The following is a 14,991-nucleotide window of genomic DNA, read 5'->3' on the forward strand; positions in this document are numbered from 1 at the left end:
TAAGCAGGAACCTCTTGGCGGTGAAGTTAAAAAGAAGTCCAAACATTGGCTTATAAGGTGCGCCTCCCGGCAAGTTGCTTTTTACAGTATGGCAGTCAGATAGCATGTAAAAGAAAGAATGAAGAATTGGGATGGAAAAGATTTTTGCTTGGCAAACATACAGCAAAGCCCTTCTGTCTTCAATAATATCCCAGTGGACAATTCCCTCACACACAAGCACACTGGAATGTACACGTGTACAGATCAGGTTTTCACAGCAAGGTCATTATTCATTCATTCAACAACTAAACTTGGTGGTCACATGTTGAACAATTGTAACTAATATTAACTCCTATGGCAGTGTACTGAAAGGAGGTAAAAGGTCAACTAAGAACTGATAGCAATAGATACAGTATGACAAACTGTCACGTCTTAAAGGTATTGTTCAGGTAATCAGTGTTTATATTTGTCCGGGAATATAAGAAAAGGCCTGCAATGAAAGATAAGTTCAGAACCCTTGCTCCACTGAAGCTGAAGTTTAAACTTTAAAAGGCAAGAGTGCTATGTCCTATAAGTCAACACACAGGCTCTGGGGACACTCACTGTGGTTGACATGGAGACTACTCTCCAGCGCATGACCTTTGATAGGCATCCGGAGCTTTTAAAATGTCTTAGAGAGATGAGGCTCCGTCATACACCTCTGGTCATAGCCTGAAAAGATAACATGTGGTACCAGAGTGTTAAAAATAGGCAATATTATGAGACTTTGTTGCACTAGTCCTGATGTAATAGGGGTTACTATAATGTGTATTTAGAAAAAAGCTATTCCTTATTAAGATAAATGTTGCAAAATTGTGGGGGGGGGGTCCCCTCATTGCTGTCCTGGGTCCCTGCCATCTGGAATTGGAGCTCCGTGTTCATCATGGTTTGGGCCAAGCCAAAATTGGTCTCAAGCGACCAGTGAAGCCACGAAGTAATCTTTGTGAAATGCTGAAATGAAGCTAAACAGAGTTGGACCTAGGCCGCACATCTGTCAGAAAAAAGAAATCCTGAACTAATCCTTGCACATAATCATTGTCCAAGCATGGAAAATCTCTCCTAAAAGTACTGACTAAAACAAATTGGAACCACCAGATAAAACTACCCCCTCAATTTTTCTAATTTGAACCACAAATTTTTCATCAAATCAAAACATTATAATGCTCATTTATCTGTCTAATTCAATATGTCAACCTCCTGTTTACTACTGGAGTAAAGTTCAGTAGTTACAATAAGTAGCATTTGGTATCTGGCTATGATTTTATTACAACATCTATAAGTACCCGTAGAGCCTGAATACAGTCATAAACAAGATCTGACAACAACAGAGGAGCTACTAGCCACAGACAAAACAAGAGAGTCACATGAACCCACATTTTAGCTGGGCTATTGCTTTTACAAAGCTCAATTAATTTGGCTGACTTATACAGTGTATCATCTTGGGTTTAGATCAGATCTTGGACACTTATCATTTGTTCCTCTTCCCTCTCTTTCCTAACAGTCCTCGGGCAAGACACTGAACCCCAAGTTGCCCCCCAACGGCTGTGGTTGTGTGTGGGTGTGTGAGCTGGCGCTGCAGATGGCTGCCTCGGTTCTGTACCAGAGACAAATTCCTTGTGTGAGTAACATACTTGGCCATTATCATTATTATTATCATTATCATATTAAATAAACATACGTTAAATGTTATATTAAATGCACCCTTGTATTAGACACACAGCAGCCATTAGAGCCACACTCGTGCGTGTTTGTCAGTGGTCTTGGCTGCTCAGTGGTCCAGGGTCAGTGTTTGGCTGGACAGATAGAAGGAAAGAGGGGGCAGGACTGGACACAACACTCCCCTCCCAACTGTGTCCTCACTAACCCTTCACTTCCTGCCTACTCACACCCTTACAGGCACAGCTGCAACTACAGCATGGCAGCTGCAGGAGCACAAGATTTGGTTAATTAGCCTAACAAACCAACCAGTCAACCAGCCCCATTCACTGCTCTGTTGGCTCCTGTCACTGAACCATGTGAGGGAGTTCAAATCTTAAAATGTGAGACAAACATCCAGAAATTCCCTCTCCAGCTGCTCTCGCCTCCATCTCTAAGCAGATCATGAACCTAAGGCCACCATTTCATTTTGACAGAGACTAATATCAATATTAAGAGATATCTCCAAAATGGGAAAATGTCTACTGGACACTAGTGACTACAACCACATGGCAGCACAGTACCATAACGGTACCACATCTGTTTAGCGCTAGAGCACATTTTTGTTTTATTATTTTAGTCATGAGTAACAGAATTAAGAGACAGAGCATTAAGCTACATTAAATGAGACAGTGTGTGTGGGCCAGATGTTGGAGCTCCAGTAAAAACACACAAGAGTTTATTTTCATTGTCGAGTTATGTAAATATCTACTAACATTCACTACACCGTTTTAACCACTCTACTTCCCTATTCTGTCCCCTCAACCAAACACAATATTGACCTTTACTACAAAGCATACAAATCAATATTGGGATAAGAACAACAGGTTACACTTTAAGCAGCAGAAATCCAAAAGCAGCTCGGTAACTAATGTTTTAACTTGGTCTGCCATGACTTGCTCAGTTGAGGATGTGCTGACACTGAACTCATTCTAGGCTGAACTTTATGATGATGTCCTGATCGCCTCTGCTCAGCCCTTAAAGGATGAGCAAAGACTTTTGGAAATCTAAATCAGACATATTGAATGGTTACAAAAATGTAAAGTCCAGCAGCCTCGACTCTTCTTTATAACATGAAGGGTCTCATGACCCAAACAAAGAAAATAGTGCTTTCTTTCGTCCACATTAAAAGGCAAGGATTTTATTTTTTGTATGTAAGGAGGGAGGATAATAAATTGAGGCATGAAACAAAACACATTTTGAACTTTCTGTCTATCTTAATGGGAGTATCCTGTGAAGGCACAAGATAAATGACTTTGGAGTGTGTGAAATTACATCACAGGACCAGGGTGTACTGTATCTGATATAATTCAGTGAAAATGTGAAAAAGACTGTGAGGCACAGAGCCATGTGTCAGCTTAACATGTGTTAGCCTAGGGCCTTATGCTGCTGGGCCTCATGTTATAGGCCTAGGGCCTGTTAGCTTAACAGCTAACAGGAAAAACTGTCTATAGTGAATGGAAAAAATCATGAGAATGATTTATGCTTTCCATCTAATAAGATGGTCACACTGTAAAAAATCCCAGCTTAAAATCTTAAAATCAGAGAACAGCTGTGAATGAATTTTCTACACACCAATGTGCCTCAACAAAACTGGTATGTTTGAGCGTAATTTAGAATATAGCTATGTGCTATTTTTACATTTAACTTCTTGACAGTTTTTTTTGACAGAATGGAAAAGAAAATGCTATCTGACAGACCCCCACCATTACTCCATTAGCTTTTTCCAACTGATAATGTTAGCTAATTTCAATAATCAACGAGCTGTGAAGTTGTCAGGTAAAGGTTGAAGAGGCTGAGCAGGTTAAAGACGGCCTGTGACGTCCTAATTCTTACATTGTCTAACAATAAAAACTGTACATGTGTTGTTCAAAGTGGTGTACATTTCAGTAGCAGGAAAGTACACTGCTACTGAACATTTTTGTTAAAGCCTGACTCCAGAGGTGCACTCTCACAACATATATTGTTGCTGTTTTAACGGTTGCAACTGTAACTAGGACCAAAGGATAACAAGCCAGCTGGATAGTGTGATGGAGACCTTTGACAGGGAGGCGTTCACTTTCCTATCACTAGTACTTACACAGGATGCACTACTCTCAGCGGGATTCAGAATAAAACTGGTCTTACAGGCCTAGGGGCTTGTATGCCACTCAGTTCAACATTTAACACCCCTAATGGATTCCTAATATATATCTCTTGGCCATCTGCCATGGCAGTTCAGCCTTAAATCCCTGTATTTACATTTGTGGAGAGCTAAGTTGTTAGTAAACCATGACTGTTATTAGAAGCCTGCACTTCCTCATCTCCGACTCACACAGCTATTATTAGCCTGGCTATTATTTTCCTTATCGTTGGCTGTATTTTAAGAGCAATATTTCGCCAATCATTAATCCTAATTGCTCCCACCCATGGTGGTAGAAGTTACCCGAGTTTGTATCATTGCCTCTGGTTGTAATACAATAAGTGGATGAGTCACAAGCTCTCTCCCTCATTGAAAGGGGATGGGGTTGAAAGGACAGGGGGGATCTATAATTTGAGACAGTGCATTGTTTGGCACCCACAGTATCTGGTGATGGGTTCGCACTATCTGATAGCAGCTAAGTGAGCTGGTCTGATCCATGCAGCTCGTGCCGACAGACATATCCCAAATTCCACTTCTCATGGCCTATGTGAATATGTGGGTGTACCTACAGTAAGGGTTGTATACCAGACTCACTCAATATAAGTAGGGCTATGTATTAAACTGGCCTAAATGTGTCCATAGTAACTAGTTTCAAACAATGTCAGGTATTAAAAAAGGCATCAAATACATGAGCAGATTGTTAGTCTTGCTGCCTTATTTGATCACAGTTATAATTGCTAATGCATCGAGTTTTCCCCCTCAAAGTAAGATATAAAAAGTATTATTTTGCTCTCTGTACCAAAACACAGATACAATATTGACTGACACTAGTATTTAAAATGGTACCAACTCTGATACTGAAAAATAAAAATATATATTGAACATTTACAGTGATGATACTTGAAATAGAAAATCTGCATTTTGATGTTGTTTTAGTATGACTGCAGAATCAGAGAGCAGTAGATATTACTCTGAGGTACATGTGAGGATCAAACACAGCTCTTAAACATCATAAATAATTGCATAAAGGTTAAGGTAGGCTGTGTAGGATGTCTGCTTTCAGGTTTTTCTTATGTAACACAAATGCTCTGGCCTAAATACATTATGCAAACATCGGTCATGCCTGTGGCATTTCAGTGACTGGTATCTTATTCACCTGTGTCAAGCAGAGGGACCAGTATATTTCCACTAGTCCCACATATGTTGACCCCATAACAATCAGCAAAAGGAACAGGTTTTTCCTCTAGTGCCAGATCAGCACACAACAACAAAAGCGCAGGAAAGATGTAGCATCAATACTTCGCTATCTTTGTGACCTGCCTGCCAACAAAACTCAGTTATTTAAGTATATCCTGATGTACACAAAAGAACAACTTCTATTTAGTGCTGCGTGCATCTATATTGACCATGCTGGCAGGATATGCATTCTCAGAACTAAACAATAGCACAGTAAGTCACATAATCCTCCCATGTTCATACTTAAGATATACTGTATATCAAAGTAAAACTTCTCATGGTGCCAAATGCCAATCATGTTGTTGTTTCATCTATCCACAAGAGAAAATGACAAAATAATATTAACAAAACAAAAGGGACAAGTGGTCTCTCACAGGGAAGCACTTGGAGGAACACATGAATCTGTTTTGGACCATGTGATGTGTGTTTGTGTATGCATCGTTCTGTGTGTGTGTGTGTCAGCATGTCTGATTTCTGAGTGCTGGCTGCTATGACGTAAAATTGTAATTCAGGTGACTGGACCAAAGTCGGCCACCGCAAAATCCCACATTAGGACACTGGAGCAAGCAGAATTATCAGAAAAACAAACACAACCACAAACACCGACTTTATCAAAATGAATCGGTAGCTTGTTTCAGCCAAAAGGCTGCTGCTCATCAGCAAACTAGCAAGACACTGAAATAAAGCAGCTACCACAACGTCAGCTGTCAGAGCAGCCTGCAGATGACTTTTTAAACCATATACAGTAAAAAGGGATGAAGCGTGCAAGCAGAAGAGAAGACGAGGAAATAATAAATTGGCCCTGCTGTGGCCAAGTTACAGCACCAGACTTGAAACCAATAAAAATATCCATGCAGAGATTCCAACAACTTGACTCATTCTGCAGCCAGGATGTGTTCTCCACTTATGGTAATTCAAAGAAAGTAAGTACGAGCACTGTTCCAAAGCAAAATTGTGCAGTTTTTATAATTCGTTTCTCTGAACTGGGTGGATGCTTTTGGTTTTTAAATGATCGTTTCCAATTAAAAGAGGACAGACTCCAAAAAATATACTCCAAAAACAAAAAAAAAAAAAGCAACGCTGGTATCACTTATTACAAATAAAACTATGTTTCACAGTCTGTGACTGGAAACAAGAAATACATTATATTTTAATTTTGCTTCTACACTCATGAAATTTTGATAAAATGTGATGTTTAATAAAATTTTGGATTAATACAGGATTTATAAGTCTTATGCTAATACTGATTTTATTCAGAAACATGCTTCAAATAGATTTTGAAGGAATTACATGTTTAATGAAGAACTGTGATGTTTTTCCAGTTTGATACCAAGATGTTACATCTGTCTCAGTCCAAACCTTTCAGCTCAACCTCTTTTACATCTTGACAGCAAACGCCACCTGTAAGAATGAATAAGGTCCCTCTTTAGGACAGTGGAGACACTTCAAGTGAAAAGCAGCAATGTGACTTGCTGCTTCCTGTGAGCAGTTATACTGTACCTTCACCTCTCTGCAGCTGTCTGAGGAGGCCCTTCAGAGCAGAGCGGTGAAACTTGGAGATCTATGGATACAATTCCCATGAGTAGCGTGAGCTCAATCTAAGCCTGCTGTGAAATAAAAGGCCACTCTCTCTGAGAGGGATTTTGTGAGAATGGAATTATGACTCAGAGAAAAAGTGGGGTGGAAAGAAAGATGAGAATGGCAGCTCTTTCACAGCTGGGTGCATCACCCCAACATAATCCATCTATGGTTGTCATCACTGTAACCTCTACAACCTGTCCCTGCATCTCCTGCTTCGTCACAGAGGTCCCTCACAAAAACCTGTTTTGTTTGTGCCGTCATCGGCGTCACATCTTCTGTGCTCTGATCCTGGATGAACCCTCTATGCAGAGAAAATACAAATAAGGGAAAAAATAAGACTGAGATAAAGAGACGAATGGAGGATGATGAGGTCCCAGAAGAAGAAAGAAGTTTCCCAGATCATGGAGTGTGGACATGTGATGCCAGGAAGAGAGGCTGAGGGTATGGCAGAATGAATAGAGCCCTCAGATTGAGAGCTGACTGAATGGCACACTGTTTAGTTCCTTTCTTAAGAGAAAATACAAAGAAATCACCTTGAAATTACTTCATTTATAATGACTGATGTACAACATTACACTGCCCCAAAACAAAGCTGACACCTTTTCTTGAAACTGACAGCAACCCTCTACCCAGGATAGTGTAACAGTGCGAAGCCTATGTCCCGCCACTGACTGTTGAGAGAACAGGAACTCATGGTGCGTGAGGTCTAGCCCTCAGGCAGGGCAGCAATCCATCATCAGAGGACTAATGCAGCCAACCAGAGCTGGAGTCCATAGAGGTAACAGACCAACGTGCCTGTAGTAACGCTGTCTAGCATGAACACCAAAGGGCAGAGACAAACCAAGCTGACGTGAAAGAACTAGCAGCGACAAAGGCTGACCTCTGCGTCGCCTCACGTTGTCTTTGTCTGGGTCAGTCAGGTTGAAAAGTGGCACTTGAACACAGCGCACAGACTATGGCCAACAGCCAACTAGCACAAACGTCCTGTGCCTGGTGAGAGAAATAACTCCCCCTACCATCAGGTGGCGGTATCTGTACTTGCCATTCAGAAAGGGAAAGAAGATGACCTAGACTATGGAAATACAAGCTGTAAACAAAGTAGCTCTGGTCCAGTGCAGCTGCTTCTAATCGAGAATATGTCTGATAAGAAGTTGCAAATGCCACTGGCATTCTCTGTCCTTGGTTGTGCAAAAAGAAAGGAGATCATGGAGGTATAAAACTACAGCGACAGGCTGAAGGGCCTTTTCCTGAACTGTTCACTTCTCATGCATTGATTCACTAAGCTGAACAGCGAAACGGTGGTCTCTTTCTCACCAACAAGGCCCGACGGTCCGGCGCCAATTCAACATCGAATCGGCCAAAAGCCACCGATAGGGGCCGACTAGTGTCAACAATGCAGGACACACAGGGAAGGCGAACCCTGACAGATGCTCACTGACGGCCCAATAATCGACTGCCGGCTTAGTGTGTCTCTGCCCGAACACACAAGCTCACTGGACCAGTGCAGTTATGTCAATATTACCTTATACAAAGCAGCTCATTCATTTCATTGCTTAATAGTCACGGTTGCTAGAGAAAATCAATAACACATTTCTACAGAGTGTCTTTTGGGATTATTCTGTGTCAGTGGTGTTTTAAATTTGGCCATAAATTACATTTTCCTTGATAACATAATTTATAGCACATAGGCCATCATGGGACATAAATTCCCCACTATAACCTGTACAGATTCAATTCTTTGAGGTTTACAACACAGCTCTTTCTGGTAGGGTTACCAATGGTACCAATTAAATGGCATGATAACTGCAAGATACACAATGCAACTAATAATGTGATTGTACAAATAATTCTTATCATAGCCCTCTTTCATGGTCATACCAGGAAAAGCCAAGGTGATACTAATACTATCGATGGTTATGCTCTTTTGAAATGTCCCTGTACGCCACGACAGTGTGAGACAGCCTACACAACACCAGGACCCAGATACTGAAGTGGAATTCAGCTATTGTTATTGTTAACACCTGTGCTTCTGTGACATGTCAAAATGTCCTCCCTGCAAAAGGTCTTTTTGCTAATTCCAGCTTTTCAGATATGAGAATTTTCTCCTTTTCTCTGCTTTATATCAAAGCAGCATTAACAGTTTGGTGTCTGGACTGTTAAAAGGTCAAAAGAAGCACTTTGAAAATGCCAACACAGGCTTTAGGAACTTCAGATATGCATTTATTACTATTTTCTGACACATTATCAACTAATTCATTAATCATTTAATCATATATAGTATAGTAGGTCTAGGTTAGTTAAAATGATTGTTAGTGTTTCCCAGTAAAATTCATTCATTACTCCTGTTCTGGAGGTTTACCAGGTTCATACATTCTTTTTGAATCCCTGAGTACACCGTAATCAGTGTGATAGTTTACAGCTCATGAATACAAACACACTAGACATTATAGGAAAATCACTGAGTAACTGACAGGGCATAAGAAAAGAATAAAAAGACAATAGCAATGAAGAAATATTTCCACTGATTTAGGAGCTGAAGAGAATTACAAATGTCTGCATCTGTTTATATTTTTTCTACAGTTTGCAATGTGAAGAAGTAATCATCCTGTTTTCCATCAAATCCCTTGCACAACCTCAATATCCCACCCCACCCTGTTTCATTTTACTACAATAGTCTCCTTGTTTTAGTGAATTGTGGCCTGAATGGCACCGTGCTGCATTATCATGATATTCCTCCACAATGCAGCTAAACGGGCCCATTCAACCCAGATGACCTCCACAAACCCCAGCAGAGCTGCCAATAGCTGCCCTACAGCACGAAACATAGGCTCATTAAAAGTCTTATTTGAAAAGCTGCCAAGATCTACAGCACCCTGTACTTTTAGTATAGCACCTTTGACATGGAAAAATGGCTGTACAATGTTTTCCTGTATCGATGGGGAGAGAAAGTAGGGCATTTCCATTGCTGAACACAGTAACAACACTGTGCTCAGCTGTACGATCACCATAGTGGGCCCTGACAAGCACCAGTCTGAGATGTTTGTCTTGTTTTCTCATAGATATAAATACTCAGATTCACTTTCACAAGTTGTGTACTTATCACCAACTCAGATTAAAAAAAACAGCAGTGAAAAGTAAACAAGTACATTTACTCAAGTACTGTCCTTAAGTACAATCTTGAGGTATAAGTATTTCATTTTGTGCTACTTCATACTTTGACTTCACTATTCACTAAGTTTATTTTATAAGTTTAGTTATTAGTATTTAGTTTCTAGCTCACCCCTTAAACATTAAACGTGACGTACACAATAATGCATCAGTAATTGTAATCCAATAAGATATACATTAATGTTAAATGTGCAATTCTGCAAAAATGAGTACTGTTACTTCTAAGATTTTATGTTTTGATGCTTTGTAAACCTCTTTTTTAAAGTAACATGTTGAATACAGAACTACTACTTGTACCAGAATATTTTTACACTGTGGTACTGCCATTTTGACTTAAGTAAAGAATCTTAAGCAGTTCTTCCACCACAGCAAACAAACAAGTTTTGTTCACAAATGTATTTGTGAGAAAAATTGATGTGAGGTTTCACAGAACAAGTGGTCTCTTCTGAAGTCACTGTCTCTTTAGTGTGAAATTGTGAAGGAAACTTGTGCTAAGAGGAGCATAACTTTGGAAGGTGTAGTACCAGCTTGATTTGTCTAACTCACGTTAGCTTTATTGACTGGAGGAGCAATTGCAGCGACATTTACTGCACATAAATGTGAACCCATTATTTTAAAAAGTACTTAAGAACGACTAAAAGGTTCATTTGGTTTAATTATTTGTCAGGGATATTACAAGCCATTTATACCGAGGCAACCATTCCTTTAATAACTCTGGTTGTATGACACGACTGTGGGCAAACTTGCACGTGAGTAGGAATTCTTCATGGCAATAATGGATTTTCGGCAATCTATCAATGTGATGAAGTTGATTTGTTTTATATTTAATGTACAAAGCAGTCAACCTAATGTATTGTTTTAACTGTAAACACTTTCTCAAATGAACTTTCAGGAAATTCACAACATTACTATACTGTACTGAGTCATATTCTCCTCACAGTGTCAGAAATTTGAGAAAAATGGCCATCACAATTTCCCAGAGCCCAAATTCCTTGTATTGTGTGAGCAAGAGAAATTGGTTTTCCAGTTATATGACAGAAAAAATACCACCCCTCACATATAAAGCTGCAAATGTTTGATTGAAAAGTGACTCAAATGATTCCAACACAAAAAGACTGTTTTTAAATTAATAACTTAATCAATTAATCATTTTGTTTCTAAGCACTATATTCATTTTGATATCACATCATAAAATTGAATATACTGTGGTAGAATAATATGGGTGATAGGTGAATATCTCCTCATTTGCTGTCGTGTATTATTCCTGGTATCACGTACCTGCTTGGAAATGAACTTGTCCTGTTGGTTGAGCTGCCAGGCGGTGAATAGGTGTACGCTGGACAGCACGGCTCCACTAAGCACAGCAGCTCTCATTCTGACTGGCAGCAGTGTGTAGATAATGTAGACGAAGAAGACGGTCCACCAGATACCCTCTGAGGCGCTCCGGGGATACACCATCAGCAACCCAAAAACCTGCACTACAATCAGCACCCCGATCACCAGATAGCTCACAATCCACATGTAGTCCTGGTGGAACCCGTTGCGGTTGCACACCACCATCATGGCGAGAAAGAGAGCCATGGCCACAGAGAGTACTGAGATGTAGGCTACGTCAGGGGTAGTGTGAATGCAGTGGAAGGCCAGCATGACCCCACACACCACCACCAACACCCCCATCAGCATGGTCAGAGAGCTCTGGTTGAGCCTGAAGAAGTAGCGCTGGTACAGACGCTCCAGCTTGGCAGACTGAAATTTCTTGGACCGGAAAACCCACATCACTCGCATCCAGCAGTCTGCTGCAGTCATCGTCTTGTAGCTGCCCTCTGCTAATTCCCCTAATTCCTCCTCTTTCCTGCCCTTCAGCTCCCCATCTTCAAACCCCAGGTCCACAGCCTTAGGACCCAGATCCCCACGATCCCCCATCCTTCTCCCATAGTGGTCCTCTTGCCAGCCACAGCGTAAGCCAAAGCTGCCCCCACTGGCACCAGCTCCGCAATGATAATGCTGAGGAGCCGCATTATGAGGCTCAAGGTCCTCCGGATCCTTCAAGCAGCTCATATACCGTGGGTTGCACAGCGACGAGCTGTCTTTCCTCTTTTTTCCATTGCGCTCCCCCCATGCTGTCTTTCGCTCGTCCACTCTGCCCACAAAGAGGCCTCTGGTCCATGACATCCTAAAGAAAACATGGGGACATAAAGAGAACAGACAGAGGGAAAAGCTTAATATAAAACACTGCACAAGTTAGAATCTTTAATCTGAATATCCTGCAAGCAAAATATCTTTATCTGTATTTCGATATTTGAGGATCCTCTCACCTGTGTGGGCTTTATTGTGTGTAGCAACACTGTGCTCTCTGGCCAGGCGACTAGTGTATTCCAGCAAGCGCACACCATGAGCTCCAACTGGCCAGAGGCATCAGAGGTGTCTGTGTGTCTGAGCCGCCCTTTGTTTGTAGAACCAGCGTGTTAGTCCCATACACCATCTAATGCCTCTCGACCACCTGTTTTCCTGAGAAACCATACAAACAACATTATACTGATGAGCTAACATTGCCTGAGGACATATGACCTGGGGATCAAGATCCTTATGAATACACAAACATCCAGGAAAACACATATCTTTTATGCTGCACATATTGATGGGTCCACTGTGTTTGTGGGCATCACACTGAGTATAATTCTTTTGGTTTGAAAGTTTGGCAATCAATAGCTGAAATAGAAAAAAATAACTCATCTGCTCCACTCTTCCTCATCACCTTCCTCCAGCAGCCTGGGGACAGCATCTCCATAGAAATGATTTGCTGTTTTGTTTGCAAAACACTGGATTGTGACAGCAAAATCTCCTCCAACTACTGCCTCATGCAGCAGGTGCCACTGGCCAATTTTATCATCAAACCATAACACTGACCACAGCAACCTTTCCAGAAACCCTCCACTGATTGCTGGATGTTCAAACATGTACCATTTTGGAGGAAACCAATAACTCTTCTTGATGCTCTACTGTGGTCTATCACTGCAATCTGCCCCAACATCTTGAGTGGGCAGGGATGGCTGAGCTCTGTTTGACAACAAAGGCCAACTGAGTGGGCACCATAAGAGATTAAGAGCTCTCCAGTCCAGATTAAATTGTCCATGCTTCTCCCATTAGCTTTGATGACTCACTATAGCTGGCAGCACATGTCAAGGACACTGCTAACCTCTAAACTTAATAAACAAATCTCTGCCAGGCTGAATGAGCTGAGACAAACAGTGGGATGGTGCACATGAACTGCACACTTGGACATTTTAATAATCAGCACCAGTTTTTAGTATGGGTTGCTAAAAGAACTTTATTTGAAAGAGCATGGCTCATTGATTATGTTTAAAATACATTTTTATTAGTTTTATTAGTATTTTTCCTATCTGGAAAACATTTTCTTCACTAGCAACAAAACAATTAACCCCCTTCTGACAGTGATCTAGTAACCAATGATGTTACAAACTGGTACAACAACCAGCGTGATATTATACAGTGATAATGAAAATATGCAGCCGCTTCACCTGCTTCTAGTTTACAAGCTTCCTCTGGGAACAGTCACCTAAACACTGAAACATTTCTGACAGGTTAAGCAGGCTTGTATGTACATTCATCCATCTGCTGCAGAATATCAAGATCAAGATCAAAGATTTTTTATTGTCAATTCACTATATGTGCAGGACATACAGAATATCAAAATGCCATTTCTCTCTCACCTAGTACTGAATGCCATACCATTTAGGAAACTAAAATAGAATAAACATAGAGTAAAAATAGACTAAAAAGAATAAGAAAACTAAGTCAGCGTGATTAGGGTAAAACTAAACGGTACAACCTAATAGGCTATGACTCAAACCATGTATAATCAGTGACAGTAGTACAAATAATAACAAGAAGACGCACATGGACAGTAGTGCAAATGACCAACAACAGCAGATATGACGGTAAAAGCAGTCAGCAGCAGATTTACATGTACTGGGTTTGTGCAAAACAGCAGAGGTAGTCTTCTATTAAGTCAATCTGGACCATGTATGGGTCGATTTGAGCTGTGTGAGCTCTTTGCATTACACATTAGGAAGATGCTGCGGTTCTCACTTACATGCCAGTAACAAGAATTTGCCCCTTTCTTTTTCTCTATGACACTGACCTGCAGCCCTACTGCCATCGCTGTTAACACAGGCCTGATGTTAAAAAAATACAAATAAATAAACCATGTTTAGCCTTTACACGTGTAGGCCCAGGTTATGTGTTTGCGGGCAGTAGGTCTTATATAACAGGACGCTCCAAGCAGCCTTCATGCAAAGTCGACGGTCACCATGTTCAAATGTGTCCTCCTTCAACACACTAGGACTGTGGACTGGACACCCTGAACCCACAGTATGTGGGCTACAGGGGAAAGTGCAGCTCGACACCCAGCAACTTGTCAGGAGTAAAACATTCCGTAGGGCAGCTCCAGTCTTGGCAGTGGATCCCCCCCTTTATCGCAGGGATTTGCAGTCCAGTGTACAGGACTACTATAGTGTAAAAACCGGGTCTACATGGGCCTGTCTCCCCCAATACGTCATTATATTTCGACTCCCGACGGGTCACTAGACGGGAAGAAATTGGTGGAAATGATATGGCCAGAATGCAAACAGCTCATTGGCCTCTTTGTCTTGGATTCACGTTAAATGTCACGTTAGAAAGGTGTGAATGAATTGTCTATGCCTGCATATGGACCAGCGTGTGTACCCTACAGTCCCCGCGCTCCTCAATGTCGCCGCAATCATTACAGCAAAACACTGTAGTACAAGTCAGCTGTTGGCATTTCTCCGACTGCCGTTTCCTCTCACTGTATTTCAGCTAAACCGACCCGCAACACATTAACATTGTGCAGTGCAGTTGCTCAGCACATCCGCGGGCAAAGCTTAAGAGAGACAGCATAGGTCCTACCTACCACTGGAGAGCCTCGTTACAGGAGTAACTATGACACTGCGGTGGAGAGCCACACTAGCCATGTCTTCACGCAGCCGCAGTCACACGCCAAAGATGCGGGTCCGTCCGTTTGAAAGAGGTTGTCGTCCAGAGGGAAGCGAGGAAAAACTGCGAAACTGGCCGGACAGCCTGCGCTCTTCCCAGCCAAGCTACGGTACATTCCCAGTCCCACCTCGACCCCC

The 14,991-nt window shown here is 41.5% G+C and overlaps 1 protein-coding gene across 1 annotated transcript in view; it reads right to left on the reverse strand.

Annotated features, from left to right (window-relative positions):
* LOC109968886 (adenylate cyclase type 6-like) overlaps window positions 1–14,967 on the reverse strand; it is a 33,956-nt gene extending 18,989 nt beyond the window's left edge. Inside the window, exons 1-3 of the mRNA XM_020615446.1 lie at window positions 14,772–14,967; window positions 12,136–12,328; window positions 11,099–11,993 (exon numbers count right to left, since the gene is read on the reverse strand). Coding sequence (XP_020471102.1) covers window positions 11,099–11,992 — 894 coding nt within the window. The 5' untranslated portion in view covers window position 11,993; window positions 12,136–12,328; window positions 14,772–14,967. The remainder of the gene's footprint in view (window positions 1–11,098; window positions 11,994–12,135; window positions 12,329–14,771) is intronic.
* Window positions 14,968–14,991: the final 24 nt, after the last annotated feature.

The sequence above is a fragment of the Monopterus albus genome, unplaced genomic scaffold, assembly GCF_001952655.1.
Source record: "Monopterus albus unplaced genomic scaffold, M_albus_1.0 scaffold6.1, whole genome shotgun sequence".
NCBI classification, from domain to species: Eukaryota; Metazoa; Chordata; class Actinopteri; order Synbranchiformes; family Synbranchidae; genus Monopterus; species Monopterus albus.